This window comes from Pagrus pagrus, assembly GCF_965226575.1.
Source record: "Pagrus pagrus genome assembly, chromosome: 18".
Lineage (NCBI taxonomy): Eukaryota > Metazoa > Chordata > Actinopteri > Spariformes > Sparidae > Pagrus > Pagrus pagrus.
The window spans coordinates 15,196,711-15,223,226 of record NC_140202.1 but is presented as its reverse complement, the minus strand read 5'-3'; the positions used below and the strand labels follow the sequence as shown (position 1 = coordinate 15,223,226).

Genomic DNA, 26,516 nt, shown 5'->3' with positions numbered 1-26,516 from the left:
TAATCCTGCAACTCCCCTCCAGTTAGTTAGAACTGAAGAAGCCTCTTGGATGAGAGGTGAAACCTCTTTAAGAAACTGAAACAAGTCCAGTTGCGTACAATACAGCACTTGTAAAATGACTGTTGAATTTCATTGAATGCACCTGTACAGATAGATATGTGCCGTTTTTCTACTTTTCAGGCTGTGAATCAAACTGAGAATTCACCTTAATATAATCCTACTCTAACAGTGACTGACCAGGTTTTCCTCCACTCATCATGTGGCATGCAGCTGACATTGTGAGTGCCTCAGTGTGGAGTCGGCCCTGTCTCGTGCAGCTGGACTTAAGGGTTTCCTGCTGGTCAGAGCTGGTCAGAGCCACTCGGGTTTATGTTGGCGTCCCATAAGCTTGCACAGCAGTTTTCTGACTTGCATGTGCCTGATTAAGAAAAATGCGATGCCCTTGAAAACAGCCCGCCTGAGCGTCATTGGTTGATATGAAAATATTGTCTCTTCGCCCTGTCAAGACAAGGCCGCTGCACTCTAGGACAACACGTCTAATGAGATTACATTGAGCTGCACCCACTGTGTCCTTCCACGTAGACTTTCACCCAGATGATACAATTTTCTGCAGTGACAGAAAGACTGATTATTTAAAACTTGTGACAAATATACCTTTCAAATCTATTAACATGTAAAGACGGTATTGTTGATTTTAAGCCCAAACAAGTAAAACCATTTACTTGTTGGCCTACTCCATCTGTCTCTGCTCAGCGTTATCCATAAGAGTGTGTTTTAATTCAAGGTAATAATCATAGTTTTTCATGTTGATCTTCAGCCACTGCTAAAACAAATGCTCACCCTCCTGCTTTCATTTTGCTCAACCTACAAGTTAACACAATTTCAAATACACCCACATGTAAACTTTATAATCACATACTGTCATGCAGTGCAGCAGTCACATATGGTACCCCATAAATACCAATCTTTAGGGTTAGAGTTTATGGATATAAGATACTGTGTGTCAAAAAGTCTTGTTTTCCAGTACACCTCCATGTTCTTGTGTGTCGAGCCTTTTCAAAAAAAGTTCTGACCCTGGCCTGCTTCTCTGGTGGGTCTTCTCCATCTCATTCATTCTGCTGGCTGTGTAACAATATAGGAGAGCAGCAGACGATCACCATATCTGAGATGGGACGAAACTAAAGGCCCCATTCACACCACATGAAACACGCCAGCTGCAGTATTAAATATCCACATTGTTGTGAAGCAGTGAATGGCTGCACGGCTGTTACCATGGGGCTGTAACCTCAAAAACAACTGGGCGGGACAGGCTGAGCCAGTTGTAGCGCTGAACTGGTTTTGTCACCATTGTAAATTCACTAGAAACTAGTAGATGTGTTTTGGTCAGTCAGGTTTTGCTTTAAATTTTCTGCTGAATCTCTTTGGCTTATTTGTGGTAGTGAGCGAGGCAGGACACTGGACAAACCAGGTCTTCCAGAAATGCGACTCTTGTCTGGTCTCTTGTTTCTCTCCCACTGGTGGGGTTTGGACTGATATAAATCCAACAGGTTTAAACATGTGAGGTAAATCCTCTGCACCTTTTACAGATTTCCAGAAAACTTGTGATTTAAGAAAGAGAAGCAGTCACCTCATATTCAAAATAATTCATGATGGTGGTGGAAATACCGCTGTGTGTACAGTCACAGATAAAGAGAAGAGATCTGTTGAGGTTCCTCATGTGTATGATTTAGTGATGTGCTATGTTATGATCGTCACCTCTAACAACAGCTCCACTCGTGTAGCGGTCTGCTGGTTGCCAGGCAACCGTTTTTTTATCTAAAGACTAGTATTTCTGTTTCGTTTCTGAAAAGTAGTACTCTCCAGCTCTGGGATTCTTGTATTTTTGGTCACGATGGCCCCACTTTGCTGTCCTATCAACAAATTTGCTGAATAATTAATGTTCATTGTTCATTTATTTTTGACATCGAGGCACAAATGGGCTCATGTGTCAGTAGCTCATGTCTGATACTCTCCAATTGAAATAAAAGACGTTTTCTGTGTACACAAAAGGCTTATTTCTCTCAGATTCTTTTCACATATTTAAATCCGTGTTCGAGAGCACTTCTCTTTGCCAAGATAATCCCTCCATCTGACAGGTGTGGCATATCAACATGCTGATTAAACAGCATTATTAGTGCTTTGGACTGGTGATGATAAAGGCCACTTTAAAATGTGCAGTTTTATCACACAACACAGTGCCACAGATGTTTCAAGTTTTAAGTGAGCGTGCAATTGTCATGCTGACGACACAAATGTTCACCAGGGATGTTCCCTGTGAATTGAATGTTCATTTTACTTCCATCGGCCATCTCGGATGTCATTTCCAAGACTTAGGCATCACATGCAACTGGCCTTACAACCTCAGACCATGTGTAAACACGTCAGCCCAAGACCTCCACATCTGGCTTCTTCACCTGCAAGATCGTCTGAGACTGGCCACCCAGACAGCTCATGCAACAGCTGGTTTGCAAAAAACTGTCCCAAAGTGTCTCAGGAGAGCTCATCAACGCGGTCGTCGTCATGGGCAGGCATTAACCCTGGACAATGAGCACAGATGCATTTAATTGATTGCAATTTGAATGCACAGACATACCTTGCAGAGATCCTGTGGCCCATTGTCATAGCATTCATCTACTGCCATCACTTCATGTTGCAGCATGATGTTGCACATGTTGCAAGAATCTTTACACAATTCCTAGAAGATGAAAACCACCCAGTTCTTGCATGTTGCCCTGCATATTCACCAGCCAAGTACAACCACCAAGTGTAACCATGTTTGAGATGTTCTGGATGGGCGTGTACGACTGCATGTTCAAATTCCTGCTAACATCCAGTCAGTTTGCACAGCAATTGAAGCGGAGTAAGCCAGTATTCCACAGACCACAATCAACAACCCGATCAACCCTGTGCAAAGGAGAAGTGTTGCACTACATGTGGCAAATGGTAGTAAGACACTGGTCAGACCCAGTCATGTGAAATCCATAGTTCAGTGCCTCATAAATGTCTTTTTTCCAAGATGAAACTGCACATTTTAGAGTGGCCTTATTGTGACCAGCCCAGGGCACACCTGCATGATAAAGATTAAAAATAGTAGTGTGTTTATTTGTTAATTTCACTTTGCAAGTCAAACATAGATGTTGCATCTCTTAGCTTTGTGCTCTTCTGTAGTCTGTGGGTTAATTCAAATCTTTTCATTTTTTAACACTAGGAAAGCACAGACATCCTCACCTATGGTACCTGACATACATTTACATGAAATCTCAAATCTAATAGCTTTTAGGTACTTTCGATACATGGGAGTCTATTTTTAACTGACCTGTTTCAGTTTGTTCTTGATAGAATTGATGACTCTTAATTTTCTCTTCTTTTTCAGGAAAAGAGGAATAGAAGTTGTTCAGGTAAGCAGACAACATTTTTTTTTTTCAAGTTTTAAAATTGAGCATTGTCATTCATTGTTTTACCTAGGAGTCACACGTTCATGCCTTGAGGTAGAGTTGAAACCAAACCATTTACTGCACATACATTTTTCAGATTTTTTCTGTAAACTACTGTGAGTTTGTTCCTCCTACATACCTGATGTAGTTGCTTCACATTCTTGCTATTTTCATGCTGTAAGCATTTTGAGTTGCAGTCCACCAGACCAGGCTGTGTTCATTGTTGAGCTGTGATGTAACTCATTCCGGCACGATATTTCAACACCTGGCCTCAACTCTGTAAACCTCGTTGTACATCAGAGGAATCTAATTGGGGCAGTGGTTGAAAAAAAAAAAGAATCAAAGGCTTGATAGTTGTAAAGGTCGTCAGTATCTGACATCAGTCACCTACAGCAAGAACAGTATTTTCTATTTATGTATATGTGAGCAGCTCACTCACTCAAGATCACTAATTACAATCAGTTCAAGGTATTCTATGTAAGATGGATGTGACAAGAGAAACCATGGTCTTTTGTGAGTGGTTACTAAGCTCAAGTAAAGAATGTAACTGTATGTTCAGTGAAATGAAAGCCCCAGGGAAGTAAATGCTGCTGTCGTGAAAGGATATTGCACAGCACACTACCTTGAGTAAGTAAACGCAGCACGTTCAGCAGCACAGTAACAATTGTCGCTAAGTCCTGGGAGCTCAGTGCTCAAAACTGCTTGTCAGTTAAAGTGCTTCTGCGATTGATGAGGAAATCATCCTGCCTTTTCTGCTTTTCTGCTTTTTTTTTTTTTTTTTTTAATGCTGTCTCTTGTCTTCTTGGGGGGTTCTCTTTTTTTCTCCTCCGCTTTGAGGTTATTTTTTTTCCTCTCGCTGTGCTGACGATATCAGAACACCCAGAAAGAGCCTTGTCCTGGGAATAGTCCCAAAGTAAGCAGGGGCTTTGTTTCCCACTGTGCATTCAGCCCTCCTGGGAGACAGCAGATCCTCACAGACCCTCAGCTTGGAGTACCCAGGGACGTGAACACCCCTGTGGCCTTCCCCATTTCTCTTTTTCCAGGACTACCTGTTATCAACTGAGTTTTTTTCATGCTACAAATCAGCATAAACTCTTATTTTTAGCTGCACCGTCACTACTAATTAAGAGTTTACTTGGACAGCCAGAGGGTTTTTTTGTTTGTTTGTTTTTTTAATTCACACCGGTGACTCGACGGCCTGAGATGCACCCAATGCCAGTTAGTGCCTGTACTGTCATGGTCGCATCACAAGTGAAGATAATGGTAGCCATTGTAATGCTCTGGCCTTGTTATACAAGTCTGTGTACAAAGCTGTCTTCTTCTATTGCACTGGTGGATTCTGAGCACAGCAACCCTTAGACTTTAGCTTGGCTATTTTGCAGGCAGTGATACAGTTTCTAATACAGTTTCTAATACAGTTTCAGATCATATATTTGAAGCCTTGTTATTCTATATATTTTCACTTGTATGTTTTGTGCTTAAGGTCCTGTAATTAGTGTACCTTATTTTAAGGCCAATCTTACTGAAGCCCTAGACAAATTTCCACATTGAGACAAAAACTGAAATTAATTAATGACTGAATCTGAACAAAGACGAGTAATGTTTTGTTAGAGACCGAGAAATTAAGAGTGATTGGTAGTAAAGGGTGAAGGAAGTGGTAGTACACAGAAAACACAAAATGAAAATGGCGCTTCTCTGCAGATAAAGTGTTCTGCTTGAGTGATGTTTATGATTTATTCATTTGGGTTTTTTAAGCTTTACGGGTGTGTGGAAGTGTGTCTGTTTATGTAGGTATCAAGTCCATTTAACCTTCTCTAGAAGGGTCGAATAGAACATAGCTGCAGATTTATCTATTGCAGCCAATCTAATCACCTAACCTTGTCTCTTTAGTCTGACAGACTAGCTGATCCTGATGATAACAACTGAACCTTGGATATCCAAGGATAAATTCATCTTAGGCTTTGACTGGCAAAATAAACCACTCTTCATGATGTTAACAGTGTTTTTACAAGCTAGTTCAGTTTTTTGTTATGTGTTGAAACCACTGATTTGTTGGAAGAATAGCAGTGTACTAGAGCTGAAACAATTGGTTGATCTCCAAAAAATTAATCAGCAGCTATTTTGTTTGTCAATCAAGCCTTTTTTAAAGTAAAATGCAAAACATTCCCTGTTTTTAGCTTTTCAAATGCTTTTCTTTCTCTTATTTGATACAAAACTCAATTTCTGTGGGGTTTTGTTTGTAAGTGAAAGCAGTCTGAAAATGTCTTTTTGAGTTTTTCGGGATATTGCGTTTGTAATTTTTCACTTCTTTCTGACAGTTTTTAAACCAAATAATAATAATTGGTTGATCAAGAAAATAATCAGCAAATGAATCGATAATGAAAATAGTTGTCAGTTGCAGTTTTACAATCTACTAGTCTAAATGACATATGGATTTCACACTGCCACCCAGCAATTTATGGTATTTGCCACATGAGTTTGGATCCTCCAGAGAGTTAGCAGTGGTTATGACATCACCCTGTGTGAACAGATCTTTGCTAAATCAGGCAGCCCCTGGGAATTCATTTTATATTTCCACTTCTAGTGTGGGAAAACCATCATGAACATGTATACCCATCTGGACCGACAGAACTGGAAAAGAACATACGGTTCGTTTGTCTGCTCCTTTAGCCTCTAGCATCTTTCCACTACAGCTTTTTTTTTTTTTTTTTTTTATCAAAGTAACACATCATCACACTCACCTCAGCTCTACTCTCCCCCCCTTCATCTTCCCTCTCCCTCCTCCAAGCGATCTAGCACCAGCTCATCAATACTGACCCCTCAGCCCTTTGCTCATGAGAGCCATCCTCTCTATGCTCCGTACATTAGCCTGTCTGTATCACAGAGCTGATGAGATTAACTCACCAGGCTCAGCCTTGAGGAAGCCAATATTCGCTCTCAGAGAGAGAACCAATCACAGCAAATGGCCATCGTTTGAGTGGGCTGTCCAGGGAAAGTTGTTGAGGTACTGTTTTTATTATATGGTAAGTGCTCAGAATTTAAAGTTAATTTCCGGCATGCGACTGTGTCTCACCTACATATTGAATTTATGGAAGATGACAAACAAAATATCGTCTTCAGATGATGGACCAGTATACTACAATCCAAAGAAAGCTGATTATTATTATAGTATATAGTGACATTGGCTAAGATGAAGCTGAAAATTAAGACTCTGCAGTTTTCCAGGAAGACCAATGCAATTCTCAGTGTTCGAAGGGGGGTTGTTTTTTTAGGAGTGTTGAGATCAGGGGGTGATGATGATCAATGAGATATTCATCAGTTTGACCAAGAGGAACACCATACACACACACACTTCTTTATCTCTCTAAATTTCATTAGCCATCCTCAGTCTTTTTCCTTCTAAAGTAGTTCTTTCCATCCCTCATGATTTATCCGCATATCCAAAAGTGTCTTTAGAAAATGCTCCTAAGCTGCCTGCTGATTCACTTTAGTCACACACATTTATCAGTGGTTAACCTAATATCATACTCAACAAAGTATGTATTATGTGTCTATACAAGCTGAAAGGCACTTTCCTCATAAGCTTTCACTGCACAACCTAGTCAGCAGTGATGACTCCAGGGATGCTGAGGAGACAGCCATTAGGCTAATGAGCTCCCAGTTTGACCCTCCATATGGTTTTTGACTGTAGATTCAGAACCATCATGCTGATCCCATCTCATGTTTAGTCTTGTACTTCATGCGAGGTGTGGCCCACAGCCATATGTCTCTCTTACACTAGGGTGTCAACTGATGCACAGCATACAAAATAAATCATTCATCACGTCTGTCTGCACTCGGCACGCAGTCTCTCTCTGGGCTAGCCTCACAACAAAGCGAAAGCCAGGTGAGATTAGATCCAGCTGAGAGCAACTAGAAAGAGACATCTAAAGGATGAAGCAGCTCCGAAGCTGAACCTCACCGGGCTCGTAGACAAATAACTGCCTCAAAAAATTGTTCATACAGTTTACCATGCTTGCACACTACAGTTCACCATGCTTGTACACTACAGTTCACCATGCTTGTACACTACAGTTCACCATGCTTGTACACTACAGATCACCATGCTTGTACACTACAGTTAACCATGCTTGCACACTACTAAATTGAAAACTGAGGCCAACATATGAGCTCTGTCTCTGCTATTCACTTTAAATCACCGTTCTTGCAGTTCCCTGGGGTGTAGCTTTGGCCCAATGTGAAGCAACATCAAAGCTGAAAATATATTGCCCCTGACCCACCCTCTCCCTCTTGGATCCAGCCTGTTTTCTGTGCTGTCCATCACCACTATAGCTCACTGCTAGCACTCAGTCCCAGAGGGACTCGCAAAGACGTCAGCTGACATTTCTGCTTTTAGCATTTAGCACAACATCAGTGACTGTATTGCTGGGTTTTTGGATGAGCTCTAAAGCAGGGTCATTCTGTCTACGCACAGGGAGAGGAGAGCCTCATCCTCTGCGATGTGTCTTTGCCAGTGGGTGTTGACCCCCGCGATGTAGAGTCCTGTTTTTGTGGAGGGGCCAGGCTGTGGATGGGCCCTCTGTGTTGTGTAAGCAAGAGATTATAAGCCATGCCTCAGTGGAGTACAGACAAATTCCCTTCCACCCAGCCCTGCCACACCGACTCTGCTAGCTAGACAGAAAACGAGAGCGACGGTTTCAGTTTTTACCGGCACGCTGTACCTCACACCACTAATGAGTCCTGTCACCACTGCTGCTCATAGCAGCTACTGTTATAGACCTATAAATTGGTGACAACACAGGGTTATGTGTGTTGACTTACCGACACTGTGAAATTAAGGTAATGGCATCATGTTTATGCATTTTATGCATCTGTCAAAAGGTCACACCTCTATGTCTACCACACATTTTCTGATAAACCAGCTGGACTGCTGAGACAATGAGTCACCAAAACCACTGCAGTTTGTTGTTAAACCAAGGGCTCACCTTTCTAGTTTACGTAGTCACACAGGTGATTCTGATGAATCATTGTCAATGTTTTACTTAAGCGTCACATTGTTGAGTAGCTGAATATCTTATTCCAGCAGTGAATCAAAAGATAAGATAAGCCTTTATTGATCCCCAGAGGGGACAATATTGTGTTTAAATACTTTATCAGTCTTCTACAGTAGCGCCTGCTGCTAATTAAGTAACATATTGGCAGAAAGGTTTTGTACTTGTCGGATGTTGGAGATAGTTTTGTGTGAGTGGTATGATGATGTATACGAGATGATATAAATTAAGGTTTTTGCATACTTGGCTTTAACATCTCTTTTGTATCAGGCCATTTTCAGAAAAGTTACAAGTCAATGACCAGGGCTGTTTTATGGGAGTATTGAATTTTATATTATTTCTCTAATAATGTGGTGAAAAACATTGAGATTGTTGGATTAACATAAAACAGACGGTAGTTATTTTTTGCATTAACAATTCCAGAAAATGTGTTATGTCCCAATAGATATAGATATCAGCGGTAATACTTTATATTAGGGAACACATATTAACTATGAACTAGTTTCTTATTAGCTTATTCTTATTAAGTGGTTTACAATAACTCCCTAACTCACTATCAATAAGCAGTGATTAGGAAGTTATTGAGGGAAAACTCTCACAGTAGTTAATGGCCTAGTGATTGCAGAATATGATCATGCAGAATAAGGCATTAGTAAGTGATTTATAATGGCTTAAAAACAGCCAATATGCTACTAATACGCATAATAATAAGAAACTAGTTCATGGTTAATATGTGTTCCCTAATCTAAAGTGTTACCGCCACAGTAGTACAGATATAGTAGAAACCCACCAAAGTAGCTGGATGCTTTCAGCCTTATTGCCCTGTGTTCATTTTTGTAGCTCTTGTTGGTATATTACTTTTGAGCTGACGGGCATGTTTCTACAGGCTGGAGGAATGGAGCGTGCAGGAGAATGAGATCCAACAGCATTCAGATGGCCATGTTGATGTAGCATAATGAGCTCTTCAGAGAACACAGCTTGACTTGAACACTGCAGGGTGTGTTAGCATTTCTTTGCGTTTTCTTTGTCACACTGTGCACGTACTGTATGATGTGTAGTGTAGTTTATGCCTGTGCCTAACACGGAGAAGTCCATATGTTCCATGCAGGACTCTGATGAGAACAAAGAACATAGCTCTGTCAACACAGGGACATTTTGTTCTTCCTGATGGCTCCAATGTAAAGAACATGGTATCTAAATCATCTCATATTTAACAGATTTACCACCCTGTGCAATTGACTTTTCAGGGCAGGACCAAGGGTACGCCAATTAGTCATCTATCCATCACACCTCTCACAATCATTAACCAGGAAATGTTGGCTTTGACTGTGGCCAACCCTGATCCAACTGAAACTCTGGACGGTTTTACAGTTCTTGCATTGATTCAAACCAGTGTGGCTAAGGTGTATTCACTCTTGGTTTGCTCACTGTCTGGACAGCACAAAGGACAATGAGGTCCTGCCCGGCTTTTGCTTATTTGCACAGGTGTTTGCTGAATTGGCTTTTGTCTGTAATGATCAGTTGAACCCTATTTGCTGATTCGCTAATGAGTTAGTGTACGACAGTCTTACACAACAGCAGCACTGCACCCTTGTGTTTCCTAATGTCTCTCTCACACAAACATCGACCTCCTGTGTCACAACAAACTGGACACCCTCAGCCAGAATAGAGGCCTTTGAATTGCACTCAGCATATTCATCCATAAGGACTCAACGTTACTAAAGCTGAGCATCTCTCCTTTTATCTCTTGTAATGTTGCTACATTTCTAAAATTGTGTGCAAGCGCTGACCCACATAAGTCTTATCACACTTGGAGGGCTGCTTTGACTACTTGTGAACTACTTGGCCAGTGCAGGCAGTCTTTCGGCTGGGGTAAACTTCAAACGAATGCTAATTCAGTGTTTCCTTAGAGGCTGTCGAATATGTTCAGTGAGACTAGAGGTCTGGCCAGAGGGAGAGAGTTTGTAACTCCATAGTAAAATACATGATGCCAGAAATAAATCTAGTTGGTGTAATTCAAAACAAATACAACATAGACTGCGACCTTATTTAATTTCAGCTATAAATAAATAAGGGAGATGATTTGGAATCGGCCCTTATCCTGTTTTGTAACAAAAAAAAACAGAAAACAAAATATTTGTTTCTTAGAGCAAAACTATGAGACGGGATTACCAGATTAATCTTTTCTTTCGACAGATTGATGGTATTAATGAGTACGGCAATGGCAGATTTGTGATATCCCAAAATCAGTGGTCTGTTTCTTAAAAGTACTACATCATGTTAAAAAAAAAAATCAGTGACAGAGAAAAAATAACTTGGAGTAATGTATTTGCTACATTTTCCTTACAGCCCGCCTGTGTCTACATAGCGTTTTTTTTCCCAGTTGTTCCTAATGAGAAGTGAGCGTCTGAGCACTCAGCTTTTTTGTGTGCGTCTGATTCGATTGCTTCGGGTTGAAAATCTCTCAACTTTTAAGAAAGGCGTTGGTGACGTCACTCTTGCTCTTTTGCACCAACATCCTTCTTGCTCTGATGTCCCAATGTCAAATTCATACATATGATAAACTTCCCTTGCGTTTTTTTAGCATGCAAGTTTTGTGTGACTGAACGGCAGCTAAAAGGGAAACAGTTATCCCAAAGGTCCTATGTAAAAAATGGAAATGATATGACTTTGTTAACCAAATGCAGGCAGCAGTACTTTGAGGGCAATCAAGGAGGCCGTAGGCAAAGTTTGGCAAGTTCTGACTTGACGCTTGAACAAACTAGTAGTGTCATGTTGACTTAACTGTAATCATCAGTCAATCTTTATTTGGGTAGCGCCAATTCAAAACAAAAGTCATCTCATGACCCTCTCCAAATTGAGCAAGTCTAGACCATACTCCTTGATTTATTATTTACAGACACCCAACATTTGGCAACAGTGGCGAGAAAAAACTGCCTTTTAACAGGAGCAGAACCGGATTCAATGGTGGGCGGCCATCTGCCTCGACCGGTTGGGTTATCTTTTCTGTAATCTTATTGCAACAGTCAAAGTTTTAAATTAATCAAACAAATATTATAACCCCTGTAATGGAGGTACCACTCTGGTACTGCAACATTACGGAAGAATAGTACTTCATAATTTTTCATATCATTATTATCGAACATTTGCGCCTTTTTATCACAGTGACGTATCACTGCAGTTTTATAAATGAAGTAAGAAAAAAAAGGCAGTGTTTTGCAGCTTTCCTGTTGTGAAATTCAAAAAGAAACATAGCTTTCCATGGAATATTGCTGAAGTAAACCATTTCTTAAGGCAATAAATGAATACCTGACTGTTGGGTGGGCTTTTTTGCAAATTACCCTTTGACCATGGCTGTCCTTCTCTCCTTAGCTGGACCTCAGCCAACCTCTGGAAGAGCAGGGTCCACTGGACGTCATCATCCACAAACTGACTGATCTCATCTTAGAGGCCGACCAGAATGATTCACAGGCTGTGCTACTGGTGCAAAGAGTACAGGTATGCATCTGCATCATGCCTTTCCTTGTTTCACCTGTGGATTAATATGTGACATAAAGAATAAGTACAGAGGATGAAAAAGTGGGACAAATTAAATTAATAATTTTGAGTTTTTGAAAAAGTTGGGGGCTGGAAAATTTTTCATTATTAAATTGTTATCATGATATGAGACTATGTTGTGACAGATTTTGGATATCATTATGTGGTGATATGACATAAATGTTGTCTTTTCCTGGATTTAAAGGCTGCATTTAAGTCAATGTGATGTAATTTCTGAACTTAACAAATTGTTCTATTTCTAATACTTGCCAAAAAATATTGTAATATTGTTTTAAGGCCGTATCGCCCAGAGTCGTACACATAATTAGAAAATGTTGTGCTTAACCCCCCAAACATTTACTGGTTACACACAGATGTCTGAAATATATATTTGTTCAGTTCCTATGCAGATATGACCATGTTATCACTTTGTTTAATTCGTCCATACTTTGTTTAATTTGTCCGTACACCAGTATATGTGACAAAATAATCTCAACTCAAGGGTCCACTTACTTATTTGCTTTTAACTGCATCTCACAGCCTTCAGTAGGCACGATATGGAATACTGGCTCATCGCTTCAAATACATTTTTGAAATTAACTGTAAAGCTCTCGATAATATTGTCTGTAGCACAGCAGCAATGCTACAGACACTAAACATTTATGGATGAAATAAATTTATGTTAACATGTCCCACATCAAACAATCACATGGGCTATTGTTAACCCCAGGCTAAGAGTTGACCCTGTCATAATTTAGCCCTTTTTCACACACAAATTATTAACACAGGGTTAATCCTCAAGCCAGGGCTAAACTATCCACACTATACTTCTAATAACCCTGGGTTAAATGTACGTTGGAATGCACAAATAATGTTTGCATTCAAGAATGTTGTGTGAGTACTCCTGTTTACTTTAGCCCTGTTTTTACACTGGCGCCTTTTAGCACTGTGTTTAGTCAATTTTCTGGGGATAAACCCTGGAACTCGGGGCTAATCCTGCTCCGGAGCAGGGCCAGTAAACCCAAGGCTCAAGTCAGGGTTAGCCCACTTTGGATTGTGGCAGTGTGAAAACTCTCTTAGCCTGGGGCTAAGTGCAATGTGAAAAGCCCTGTACAGACAGACCAAAGGTCCATAACCGCAGCTCCAGGAGCATACAGGTCATTAGCAACCATATTTGAGTGACTCATAAACATTATGACTCATAAAACCTGAACACTGTCACTCAAAGTACTTAAAGAGTTTTTTTTTGTTCCTCCTGAAGTGAGAGAAATCTCACATGGACAGCAGGTCACAGCTCCAAATGTGGCACTGTGAACACACTTCAGAAAGCTGCTGTGCGTCTCTGTGTTTGTGTATTCATTAATTTGGAAGTGCTGTACATGGTGTCGAAATGAATTAATTTTCCACCATCTCTCTCTCTCTCTTTATATCTTTCTACCTCTCTGTCTGTGAATGATTCAGAGTGGCTGTAATCATGATCTACATCACACAGTTCTGTCAACATGCTCCCGACTACTCATTTAGAAAGGACAAACAGGATGTCAGTATGGAGCAATCATTTAAATAGCAGAACCTGGTTAAAATTAATTATTAATATTAACATTTGCACACTTTTATGATAGGCCATTAAACAAATGTACTCGCATCAAATGCTGTGCAGTATCCAAAAAGTGGCCTGGACATGTCTAGCACTAGCCTGGTTTTTTCAGGCATATTACAAGGGAACTCTGTCCCCTACACTCACCTAACACAAGTGCACACCCAGATGAAGAAGCGCTGATAGGAGGATTTAATCAAAAATTTTGATCATTGATGATTCATTTATCAAGTGAAATTTCCTGTGGAAAAAGTGATCTGTTGGTCTAAACACTCTATTTTGAGAAGTCATCTTGGCTGACGACTCAAATGTATTAATTTAATCAACTAATTCAAAAATGAATCTGAATGTTCATAAATATGAATATAATCATTAATTGCAGCCCAATTGGAAAGGCACTATGATGTGGGAGAACAGTGATTAAGACCCTTTCCCTAATCGTTGCGGTTCATGCCCATTAAATAAGCTCTTTGGTGACCTTTACATCTCTATTAAACCTCCTTTGAGTTCTTTATAGGGGATCTTTATGCACTCACTGTGTCTTGATCCTAACCAAAGGTCGCCTCCCACTCTGCTGTGTGCATTACATTTCAAAAAGATGGCACCCTGTAAGCATTTATACCAAGTACCAAAACAACGTGGGCAGCCTTTTTCTCAGTGCAGAGGAACAGAGGTTTAGTTCAACATTGTCATTCCTTCACTCACTCACCAACCAAAGGTTGTGAATGTAGATGAACGTTGGATCAAGCATTAGCTGGAAAATCAGCAGTTTGGCTTTGTGTCTCAGACCCGTCTGAACCTCCTTTATGTTCTAGATATTTCCTTAACATTTTCTTAACACAGCTATCATCTGTGATTACATTTTCTTTCAGATATAAGCGTTGGCGCATTTCTGAGCCAGCAAAGCAGTTCAGCTCCTAGCTTGCACTATTTTATTTGCATCCTTCAGCTCATTCCCACTTTTCTAACTATTCGTCTTCCCTCCTACACTTTTTCAACTTTTATCTAATCCTTCATACTTTTTGATATTCAAACCTAGTATTCCTTATCTTTCACACATTATTGGTATAATTCAACTTTGAAAGCCAGCAATGCAGTTTAGTCTCAGCTTTTCAACATCCAGTATTACACAGCCATTTTTTTATAAGTGCTTCTCTGGTAATCATCTGTATTAATCTGTGTAGGAGGATGTAGTTTAAGGAACTTAATTAGTTTGCAGACCTTTTTACCGTTAGCATCTCGGTAGCATTGTCAGCTACCTAAAAATGTTAATAAACTCAATGGGACTGTCAGGTGTGCCATATGCTAAGACATAATTTTAGTCGCTGCCATATAGGTGTTGTTTACTTTAAAACACAAATTAAGTTTCTAGTCTGGGTGATCGACAGCCTATGTTACTCAAGCTGATGTAGTAAATCACACCCATTTGGTAAGTGATGCAAATTATTTTCCTCTTCGGGGTTGGATGCCTGTGGTATCACAGATCATTAGGTCCTCTGCTGACCATATTTTCTGCGACTTTGAACAGTTTTTTTTCCCTATGGAAACGGATCTGCCCAGAAAAGCAGAAAATGGCTGCCCTAACACCTACAGTCTTACACCCACACACTGACATATGTCTGGCTCTTTTCCTCTCTTAACACCTGCTGGCCAGTGCTCATCTCCCTCTCATCTCCCTCTCATCTCCCTCTCTTGTCTGTGTTTAAATACATTTCTTCCTCTAAGACGCAGACATCAGCAAGTGACAGTTCTTATCAGCCGAGTATTCCTCTAAACTCCTGGAAGATTAAATTGGATTTATTTTTTGGCAGCAGCATGTTAGACTTACATAACTGCTCAACTGGCTTTGATCACCATTGCCTGTTAGATCCTGGCAAATCCTACAGCTGGGTCCTCCATGTCAAGGCAAAGGCATTTGTTTATGTGTGCGTGCATGCGTGCATGCGTGTATGCGTGCGTTTGATGTCCAGCACTGCTGTGTGTGTTTAATTTCATGCAAATGTGCATGACAGTGGAGCCGTGGTGTTTTTAAAGGGCCGAGATAGGAGCAGACAGGCTGTTTGTGTAATGTACAGGCCAGCCAGCTCCACCTGACAGCGTTTGTGAGTCAGTAAAAATGGCTCGGAAGGAAGGGCTGGCAGAGGAATCCACAGAGCAGAGATGGAAATGTGGAGAGCACAGAGAGCTGCAAAGTGTAGAGGAGGTGGTGTGGGGACAGAGGCAGAGGAGAGCCGACAAGAGCAGAGGAGAGAAGGGGAGTGCAGTTATGTAAAATAGCAAAAACCTCACACTGACCTAACAGCCGGCCATGCAGAGATGTAGTGATGTAACCTACATAGACCCCGCTGACTTGCATCTCATGCTCTCCAGCTCACACGTATACTGTGTGAGGTATGTTGACCCTTCAACTCAGTGTTTGTATTCATAGTTTAGCTACTTCAGTGTTTGTTTTACATTTCTAATCTGTATGGATGTATTTGTGTGTCATGGCAGATGGTTGCATGTGGTATACAACCCCAATTTGCACACTTTTTATAACATACATATTTTCCCATTATTTCCATTACTGATGAATCTGTAAATTATTTTTCTGATCAATCGATTAATTGTAATCTGAATTGTTCGAAAATACAGAAACATGCCCTTCTAGAGTGCTCCATGTTTCTATGTGTATCTGACTAACTAGTTCATAACCCAATAAACGATGCATATAATAAATAGATGTTCACACAGGAAGTGATTTAAATGTTTGTTTTTGGTTTTTTTTTTATGTTTGTGTCTCTGTGTTTCAGGACTACATTGACGCCCACCCTGAGACCATCGTCCTGGATCCTCTTCCAGCCATCCGGACTCTGCTGGACCGCTGCAAGTCCTACCAGCTCATCCACAGGATAGAGAGCTGTATGCAAGGTAGGATGTTTCATGTGACTTGCAGTAGCACAGCAATTTTCCACTGACTGGTTTAGAGCTACGTCAAAAAAGTATCTGTGTCATATAAGAGATAAGTTTCAATTTTACATTTATTGCTAAGTTGCGATTGATAAATTGTGTAGGGGAAGAACTTGCAATACTTTCAATACAAACCACAGTTTCAAGCTGTTGATCAGTGACCTGTGATGACTATTGAGGGAACAAAGTCCAAATGGAGGAAGCTGTGTCGCAACACCCAGTGGCTACAAATACATTCTATTGAAAATAACAGTTTTAATGTCTTCACTATGTCACCAAGCTTTCAGTACATCTTATAACAGAACATATGCAAATTTAACACTCACACTTGTAAGTTTATTAGGTACACAAATCTAAAACTAATGCAGTCTAATACATTTAACCCTGCAATAAATCCTACTGTCATGAAGTTTATAATGTTTAGCTTTTGTTGAAACTGTTATATAGATGTGTTGATTCAACTTTATGGCCAATTTGGCAGCTACAGCTCTAGTGCTCCTGAATTATAGTGCATAATACTGAGAATGTTTCTAATATTTTGTCCCGTCCATTTATATTCACGGGCATTTTTGCATCGGGTATTTCAACAGCACTGCAAACTGCAGAATTGAAAATGTTAATAAAGCTGAATCAGTCAGTAGAACAGTTTCAACAAAAAGACAAAAATACTCCGTTATTTTTAGCTAGGTCCACCTAATAAACTGTCAACTGAATGCATGTTGCAGTGTGACCAGTCTTTTACTCTGTATAGAGTCATTACAGAGTAGTATGTCATGGGATCAAATAAAGCAAACATATTAGTGTCTTTGTAATGTTTCCTCAATAGTCTAAAAAAGCAGAAGTTGTCTAAAATAATAAAGGAACTGTTGAGTCAATGGACACTGCTTACATTGCGTGTGTTATATTATTAAAAGGATAAAGTTATGATAACTGCAGCTTGTCTGTCTTTCCTCTTCACTTCCAGAGGGGACACATAGATAACGCATGACAGCGCTGTCGCCCCTCGCTTGAATTATGTTACACGATGCTTCCGAGCAGATGTTTAATTCTTGCCGGAAGAGCACTATGCTGATATCATAATTCCTCTCCTCCTATCCATGCGACAAAAGCACCTCTCCATTTCCTCCTGCCTGAACCCAGTGTGAACTTGGCTCTGTGTGTTTTTGACTCAAAGACCAGAGCTTGCCTTTGAGTCGGTCGCAGTAACACCTTCCTCTGTCGCCGAGCCCATAAACGAATCAGCAGCAGGCAATGTCTTCTGACTGGAGGCAGAGAAATGCAATGACGACAGGAGCACATTCCCTACCCACGCGCACTGTAAACACACCTGTGACTCATCCACATTTCCTTTACCCCCATACATGGCAGGGGACATAAACCTTTCAAGTATTACTTCACAACAGTCCATGACTCCATGAGGGGCTGCAGTGTGGTGTCAGAGCAGAGGATCAGAGGCGTTTCAGCATGTCGGCGGCAGTGTCAGGAGCTTCTTAAAATAGAACCGCGAGAAGACGTCTTTTTATACAAACAGACATGATGGCTGTTACGTAACAAAGAGTATAAGCTGCATCATTCACTTACTGTGTGTATTTGGTTTGAAGAGGAAGATGGCTCGCTGGCCGCATTTATATCTTCACCACTCTGCTTCAATTAATGCAAGTGGTGCTCTCTGCTCACACTTTGACCTGCATACCAAACCTCCCTGACAATTGTTGTCGGTTTAGACACAAGCATGAAGTGTAAGCCATTATAATCCCACACCACACCACTGTGATTGTAGAGAAAACAACATGTGGATACATTAACTGGGTTAAGGTTGGTGTAAAATACAGGATGGTGCGAGAGTGTGGAAAGTGTACCTTGCTTTCTTAGGCATGGCCACTTCCTACTGCTTATCAGCGTAGACCATGGAGTCCTGGAGCAGCTGCCAAGGCAACCCAGTACTAAAAGGCCATAGAGAGGCTGCTGTGCTGCTTCACAGTCTGCATGACTCAGAATAGTTCTCAATAGGAGGAAGCACTTGAGGTAACGCTTGTGCTTTCTCTGGAAAACCTTTTTTTTATCACTTGAGTGGTCGCCTGATGTTTAATGGCCCCAGTCACAGTAAATTTATCCATTCTGCTCCAAATTGTTTACATTAATATATACTTAAGTGTATGAATCAGCTCATCTTAATGTTATCTTTGATAGAAAATAGCCAGGCAAGGGCCACACGAGCCCTAATGGATCGGTCTCACCGATTCTTAGCTCTTCATATTGGAACTTTGTCTATCTTGGTTTGTGATTTTAGAGCGAGGTAACTGTTTATGTTACTTAGTGGAATCCACTGGTTCCTATGTATGCTGGACTTTTGATATCTTGGACTGTTTTTGTAGACAGAAACCGTCGTCAAGTCAACTCCTCTATAAAACGCAAGCCTCTCTGAATGTTTTAAAGCTTACCGCTCTCCATCTCAAGATAAAGGAATTCTCCTGAATAGAAGTGGATTCCTCAGGATCAAACTGAAACCTTCCTGGGTTTATTTGCATATAAATCAGACTGTTTTGAGGTCCCTGTGCTCTAGCATTAATCCACGCCTCTGCAAGGACCAACTGTACAAGTGTCTCGTTTATGCAACTGATCAATATTTTATCATATTTGCAGCATGAGAGACAAACACTGAGACACTTAAAAGCTCTTCCAAGTCCAGTGTGCCAAGTGGGCAGACAGGATTGCTCTAACTTGAGTGTAGGATTTCCTGCCTGACGGGTACAATAAGGCATTGTCACAACCATTAAATAAATGAATATCTCATCAAAGGAGTATAGGATTTACCTTTTGTGAGGAAAACAATCTAATTTTTCTTTTCAAAATAAATGACTCATAATTGTAATTGGAGCATAAGCCTCTTAGAGCGCGTATTGAGAATGGCATTACTCTCTCCGGGCATAGCCATGTTTGGAGTTCAATTTAAAATATTGAAAATTCTGCTGCTTTGCCTCGAGGGAGGGGACGACGCTGAGAGAACAGCGAGAGAGGATGCTAGGGTTTCTAGGAAACAAGCTCTAAATAGCAACAAGAGAGTTCCACCTAAACAGCAACACACTTAATAAAGCTTAATGTAACGTGGCTGTCTGTTGATGCCCCAGCCTAGAGGGGAGATGTGCTCTGAATCTTAGGGGTTAGAAGAGGCCTGTTGAGGAATTTCTCTGTTCATCTTCATGCACGTCAGTAACTGCCTATACGTTTATTTATTTGCACACATGAATATGATGTAACAGCAGATAGAGGAGGAGATGCAGTGGAAGTCCAGATGACATAAAACAAGAAGAGAAACATAAAAAAGCAGTGTAACTGGATAATGACATTTAAAAAGCATCTCATCGCAGAGTCCCGTAAACGTCGTCCTCGGCTCCGCTGGGTCTGCTGCGAGCATGCAGTGTTTAGACAGAGCCACAGATTGATCCTCTTCCCCACCCTCCCCTCCATCCTCTCAACCCTAAAGTGTCAACCAGAGCCAAGCATGCACGCTATTACAAACTTGGCCACACTCTCTTATCCACCGTTCCCCGGTCTCTTTATTATAAATCCTTAACTTGGAGCTCGAAATGTTTTCCATTTGACAAGGTTTAGGTCTTTTGATGGTGTTTTGTTTGACAAAATTTAACACCATCGGTCTTTGGGAACACAGTGATGTAATGGGGATATTTTCCCTACCAGCCTTTTTTTTCTCTGAAGGACATTATGTTGCTATTTCTGTCCCGGTAAAATAACATCAGTATGACGAGCCTGGCTGTAGCCAGTGAAAAGATGACTGATGGGTAACCCTCCAGGCTTCCCGCTCCCAAAAGTGACTGGATGCAGAGCCAACACTGGAATAAATCCAGCTGTGCAGGGAAAGGTTACAGCACAGAACAAGAAGAAGTATCTCCCTGTGAGGAAGAAAAGGAGTATTCTGTGTTTGTCATGTGAAGGCAGAAAATAGAATCACTTAAACCATACTAGATCGTGTTTCACCTTCTTTTAAGATGCAGATGTATTCCTCTTCGAAGTAAAAATAAAGTGTTCCAATTAGGAAATTAGTTATGTACATGGTGGTCAAAGCACATGTTCAGCCACAGCAGAGCAATTTCTTATCTTGCGGGCACATAAACAAGGCGGATACTTGAAGGATTTGTCCAGGTTGGTGTGTCTTAGGACTTATTTCCACAGCTGTGGTCAGCAAAGTTGAAACAAAGTCAGACGATCAGACGGTTGCGCCAGATTATCTTAAACTCTTTAGAACAAAATAAAACGACCTACCAGAGGAGGGTGCATGTCATGCGGACCAACATCTCCAATTTGCACTCCCATCTCTGTTACCACAATCTAGACCTGGTCGTCAAACAGTTTTTCTTTAGAAGTTATGTGTCCTGTGATGTAACAAACATATTTGTATTTTTGAACAAAATGTAAGGAAAAGATATTCCAGTATGTTATAGTGAAAGAATAGAAAGATAATCAATGTAGTATCATATAGAGTAAAGAAAACCAGCATTAAAAAATGGAATCAAAATAGTTGCCAATTAATTTTCTGTCAGTGAACAAAACTAAACTAAACTTCAGCACCACTACAATATTTTTTTACCAATAGGAATGATATGTCTCCCTAGTCACTTCACCATCTTGCAGCACGATTACAGTAACTCTGGAGACTGCTGCTTTATCACCTCCCACAGCAGCAGCTGTGGCTGATTTTCCTGGAACCTGTTCCGCAGCTTAATGTCACTTAAGAAGTTCCAGTGATAACTTTTGGGCTTTTATAAGCCTTTTTTTTCCTCGTGCATCAGCTTTCACTGAGGGGTTTTCCAAAACCTATGGTGGGTATCTGCCCTATCTGGCTGCTGTGGGAGCTGTAAATGTCTGTGGGGCCCACTGTACACTCATAGTTCAACACTCAGCACTGGAGTAAATGTAGGCAAATGAGATTCTCCTGACCTCAGCAGTAGTGGGAGCAGAGAGCCCTGCCACCGCTGAGGCCCGCGAGCACACAAAGACCGGCGTGTTCCTATTGTGTTTTTGTCATTAGCAATTTGCCAGCTCTTGGTTTGGCCCCCTCACTGATTTCCTGTGGTGATATCTCCAACCAGCTGCCTTATCACCCCCACGTACCTACTGTAGAGGGGAAATTACTGAAGGCAGAACATTAATATAGAGGCGTCCTGAGCCCTGATATGGTGAAGTATGTTAGAGCTGCAGGATGTTTGTTATTTTCAGTCTTATCGGAACTGACTGCTACAGGATGTGATGTAAAAATATGATGTAAATAAACACGATGTGATGTAAAAACATGGTGGATATGGGTGAGAAATAGATTAGCTAATGGAAAGAAAATTAACCGACTGTTTTGATTATCAATTAAAGGGGTTCTGTGGAACTTCTGTGTTGTGCTGTAAGCCGGTCCTTAGTTTATGTTAGCGGACTTCATTTCTAAACTAACATTAGCTACTGTTACTTTCTGTTAGCTGAGCAGAGAGAGGCTCTGAGATGTGGCACTTGAGAACATGCATAAAGTCACATCCTTTGGACTGTAGCGGAAAATCCAACCCAAGTCCTTCAAAAAGAAATCCACATTCAACCACTTCAACAAATCATCCACAGGCTTGTATAGACAGAGAGAGTTTGTTGAACAACAAAAGCTATTTTAAGACGTCACTTTGGGCTTTGGGATATGGGATATGTGATGAGCAGACTTAATGTTTGACCTGCCGTCAGGTATGGTCAGGTTTAGATTGTATAACTGCATGTGTTTTGTTTGCTGTCCGCTGACAAATAAGCTATCTATCATGCCTGTCAGTCAGGTGATGTATCTGATGACTCTGTAAGGTCCTCAGCTGGTTTGACTTGTCTGTAGTTCCTCATGAGATTGTGTCTTCCTGTATTTCACAATTTTCCTTTGTGTGCGTGTGTGTGTGTATTGTTGGGGAGGAGCAGAAGGGCCTGGCAGCTCTCTGCTTTATTTATTTGGACAGGAGTCATTTGTTCCCCTGGGCCTCAGATGGCCTCTGCTGTGTTTGTTGTCTAAACCCATCACAAGGATGAAATATAAATATATAAATACATGACCAAATTAAGTTAAATAAGGTGTGGCTGCACATGTGACAGACTCATTTGCTCCCCTTGTCACGACAGGTCTTGAGCATTTTATGCTCAGACTACACTAAGATGTGCTGCCCTTCGTTAAGTAGGCTGTGGATGACAACAAAGAATTGCTTGGGGTGCTGCTTTTCCAACATATATCAATGTCAAGTAAAGCTGTTAAAAAAAGGGAGTAAATACGACAATAAAGCTGTTTTAAATTTTACACCAAAACAAAATTTATTACAAAACCAGCAGTAATGACTGTACTTAAATTCCATCTTATGTACACGGGTCATAGTACAGATTGTAGCCTTGCCTTTTTCTGTGTCTGAACTGATCTGTGTTTCAAGGGTGTAAATTGACCCTTACCCTCACCCTCAAATGAAAGAAAAAAGATTGATTCAATGATTTTCTGTATCTTATACCATCAAAAAATAATATTTTGGGTTTTACACAATAAGCAATTTAAAGATGTGACCTTAGTCTCTGGTAAATGGTCATGGACATTTTATATATCAAGCAGTCAATCAAATAATATTAAAAATCATCAACAGATTAGTTGCAGCCCAAATATAATACTCACATTAATGAAACTATCTAAGATTTATTCTCCATCGTCATTTTCTGTTCAACTTAAACTTTTCATGACCTTTTAAGAGTATATCCTCTCCAAATCTTAACTCTACCAATTCCCACCATCTTCTTCTCCTTCACTTTTCATTAGATGAGCGGATTTGCTCTCCTCCATTCATGGTCCTTAACACAGATTGCAGCCCAGATGTGCTGGAGCAGATCAAGAGGCAAGGACTCACATTCCCCTTCAGTAAGTTTTTTTTTTTTACCACAGTCATCCTCTCTATATCGAGGATTTAAATCTATACTCCACATACATTATTTAGACATCATATTGTACTTTTAACCATTCATTTTACTCTAACAGTGAGACAGGTAGTAGACTTAAAGTGCAAGAGAAGGCCATTGCCATTGTCACTACTGCTTTCCAGTTTTGTACCAAGTTAGGTCACCTTGCTAACAAATATTAATACTAATATTTTTCCTCACATCTGTTACTCCCTCAGTTTGCAAAACACGGGTGGCTCATGGAACCAACTCCCACGAGGTAAGAGGTCACTGGGCTCAGAGGTCAATCACACCCTCCACAGTTTGCTTTGTGTAAATGTTAACACTTGTCCAGTCACAGGATTGTCCTTTAAGTCCAAACAATGAAATCAGATAAGCGCTGAAATCAATACTCCTGTCAGGCTAACCAAATAGTCCTCATACCACCACATTCACTGTGTTACTTTAACATTGGCTTTGGCTGATGATTGAGGATTATTTTCCACTTTAAGCATAGGTGTGTCATTTTACTGTGTGTTCTCCTGTCATCAGATGGCCATTATCTTCAGTGAAGAGGACCTGAATGACGTGAAGCCTCCCTGTGTCATCCAGAGCTTCATCAACCACAACGCAGTGCTCTACAAGGTGTTTGTGGTGGGAGATTCCTACACTGTGGTGGAGAGACCTTCACTGAAGAACTTCCCTGCTGGACCTGCAGGTGAGGAGACAGACAGACAGGCAGGCAGGCAGAGGGGGAGAGAGAGAGAGAGAGAGACAGACAGACAGACAGACAGATGGGGAAGCCCAAGTACTGCTAACAGCCACACTGGCCAGACTGTACAAGTTACACAGCTTCTCCAAATTAGCCAATAAAAGACCTCATAAAATGGCTTTATAGTCCCTGTGATTGGACCTTTTCGCCCTTTCGAGAGATACAGCAGGGTGCAATTGAGTCCTGCCCTGTTGGTCGTGCTGTTGAAAAAAAACAAGAGGAGCGGCGTTTTCCCCCATAAACATGTCAGAAGCCTTACCCATAATGCAGCCTTGAATACAGGGCTGTCCCCAGACATAAGTGACACCAGTATTTGCATGCGATACAGTGGAGGCCCTCATGCAAACCAGGCTTCACCATCAGCACTGTTAGTCTGCTTTGTGTAACAGAGAGAACAGTTGCTTTCAGCCTGGAATGCTGAGTGGTGCAGCAGGAAAGCACGGCTGCTGTCAAACACAAAAGCAACATACCACAGTGTTACATCTGTGCAGCCTACAGTGTGCTGTACACTGTGTTTTAAATATCCAGGAAGTAGAGAGAATGGGCTGGTTAAGTATGATGAGCGGATGCTAAAGAAAAAATAATTTAAAACTAATTGTGATTAATTTCATATATTTACATTTAGATAAAATATAACTCCATTGGAATTAAAGCAACAAATTGCAACTTCCTGGAGAAAGATGGTCTTATCCCCAGATCATCAAATACTGACACTTTGGGTTGGTAGCTTTGGTCAGACTCATGAATGAAAGGGTGAAATATGAAGATAAAGAGAGGTAGAGGTTAATGTTAGGGAAGAACCTGTGTTGTAAGCTGTTTAGCAGTGCTCTTCTTATTCACCTTGCATGCTGTTTACAGGTTGGTCATCAGTGACATCTGGTGACATCTGGCTTCGCTGTTTGCATCCCATAAAATGTAGGCTCTGTTTCTCCCGCGCCCTCTCTCTTTCTCCCTAAAGAACCCTCTTTGGTTATGAGGCAGCCTTTAGTTTTTCCTTGGTTTCTTCTTTGCTTATTTTATGCATTCCACAATGTTCACATCCTATGCTTTCTGATCTTTTGTTGTGCTTACATTTCACTCACTTGTGTTATGTAAATTCCTTGATTTAATCTTCTGAATGCTGTATCTCCCTCTTTGTCATGGCCCTAAGAGCAAGGTGTGAGAGATATGTGTCCCATCCAGCCTTTCTTGTTTCTTCTCATGCTTCTGTCATGTTTAAGTGGTGTTACATCCAGTCTGGGAATGCACTAGCTCATCTGTGCAAAACTTTACTACCACCACCCTCTATAAGCCCAAGAATTTAGTTTCTCCCTCCTCTCCCCAACCTTCTTCCTTCCTTCTAACACTCTAATGTTAATCACTTCAATGATAACAAATAAAAAGGGACAATAAATTTAGCAATTCTTCCTGTCACATTTATCACAGCTTCAAAGAAAATCTCTCGCCAGAGGCAAACGGCTCACATGCTATTTTGCACTCATCACTCATTACATGGTTATGGCTCAGAGGGTTTAATGTTAAGACTTCAGGCTAAGGTGGTTTAGTATTAAGTTCCAGTTGCTTTACAGCAAAGACATAACCAGTTGAGCTTTGCTGCCACCTAGTGCCCAAGGAGAGAAATGTATACAGATGACAACACTGGGAAAGCAAGTGAAGTCAAGTGTTGTTTTAGCTCTTTAAAATTCAACCCAACCTTTTTCTTCTGTTTCCTTTTCAGACAGGAAAGCAATTTTCTTCAACAGCCACAACGTTTCCAAACCAGAGTCATCCTCAGACTTGACTACGGTATGTCCCTATTGTCACTTACTGCCATCCCTCGTGACATTAACAAGTTTTTGTTGCTGATGTGTTTTAATATTTTCTGTTAATCTCAGAGAGAGAACGTAGAAGGAGTGTCTCAGCCACCCAGTGATGATGTCATCAGAGAGTTGTCCAGGTCACTGCGGCAGGCGCTCGGCGTGTCCCTGTTTGGCATCGATGTGATCATCAACAACCAAACAGGCCAACATGCTGTCATTGACATCAATGCATTCCCTGGTAGGTGCAGCCTCCCATCCGCAAGGGTGGGATGTGTTTTTATTCAGTCTTATCTATATTATTTTACAGCAGATAATGAGCTTCACAGGCCTCTTTCTGTGCTGACCTGGTTCTCAGGTGTCACTCTTTCTCACTTGTCTCAGGTGAGAGATGCAGTGATG

General features: G+C 40.9%; 1 protein-coding gene across 1 annotated transcript in view; it reads left to right on the top strand.

The window, feature by feature from the left end:
- Nucleotides 1-26,516, top strand: part of LOC311274473 (inositol-tetrakisphosphate 1-kinase-like) — a 32,189-nt gene that overhangs the window by 2,782 nt on the left and 2,891 nt on the right. Inside the window, exons 3-10 of the mRNA XM_084382164.1 lie at nt 3,413-3,437; nt 11,897-12,022; nt 16,451-16,568; nt 23,431-23,529; nt 23,786-23,826; nt 24,099-24,264; nt 26,036-26,103; nt 26,193-26,355. Of these exons, the coding sequence (XP_084238290.1) occupies nt 3,413-3,437; nt 11,897-12,022; nt 16,451-16,568; nt 23,431-23,529; nt 23,786-23,826; nt 24,099-24,264; nt 26,036-26,103; nt 26,193-26,355 (806 nt within the window). The remainder of the gene's footprint in view (nt 1-3,412; nt 3,438-11,896; nt 12,023-16,450; nt 16,569-23,430; nt 23,530-23,785; nt 23,827-24,098; nt 24,265-26,035; nt 26,104-26,192; nt 26,356-26,516) is intronic.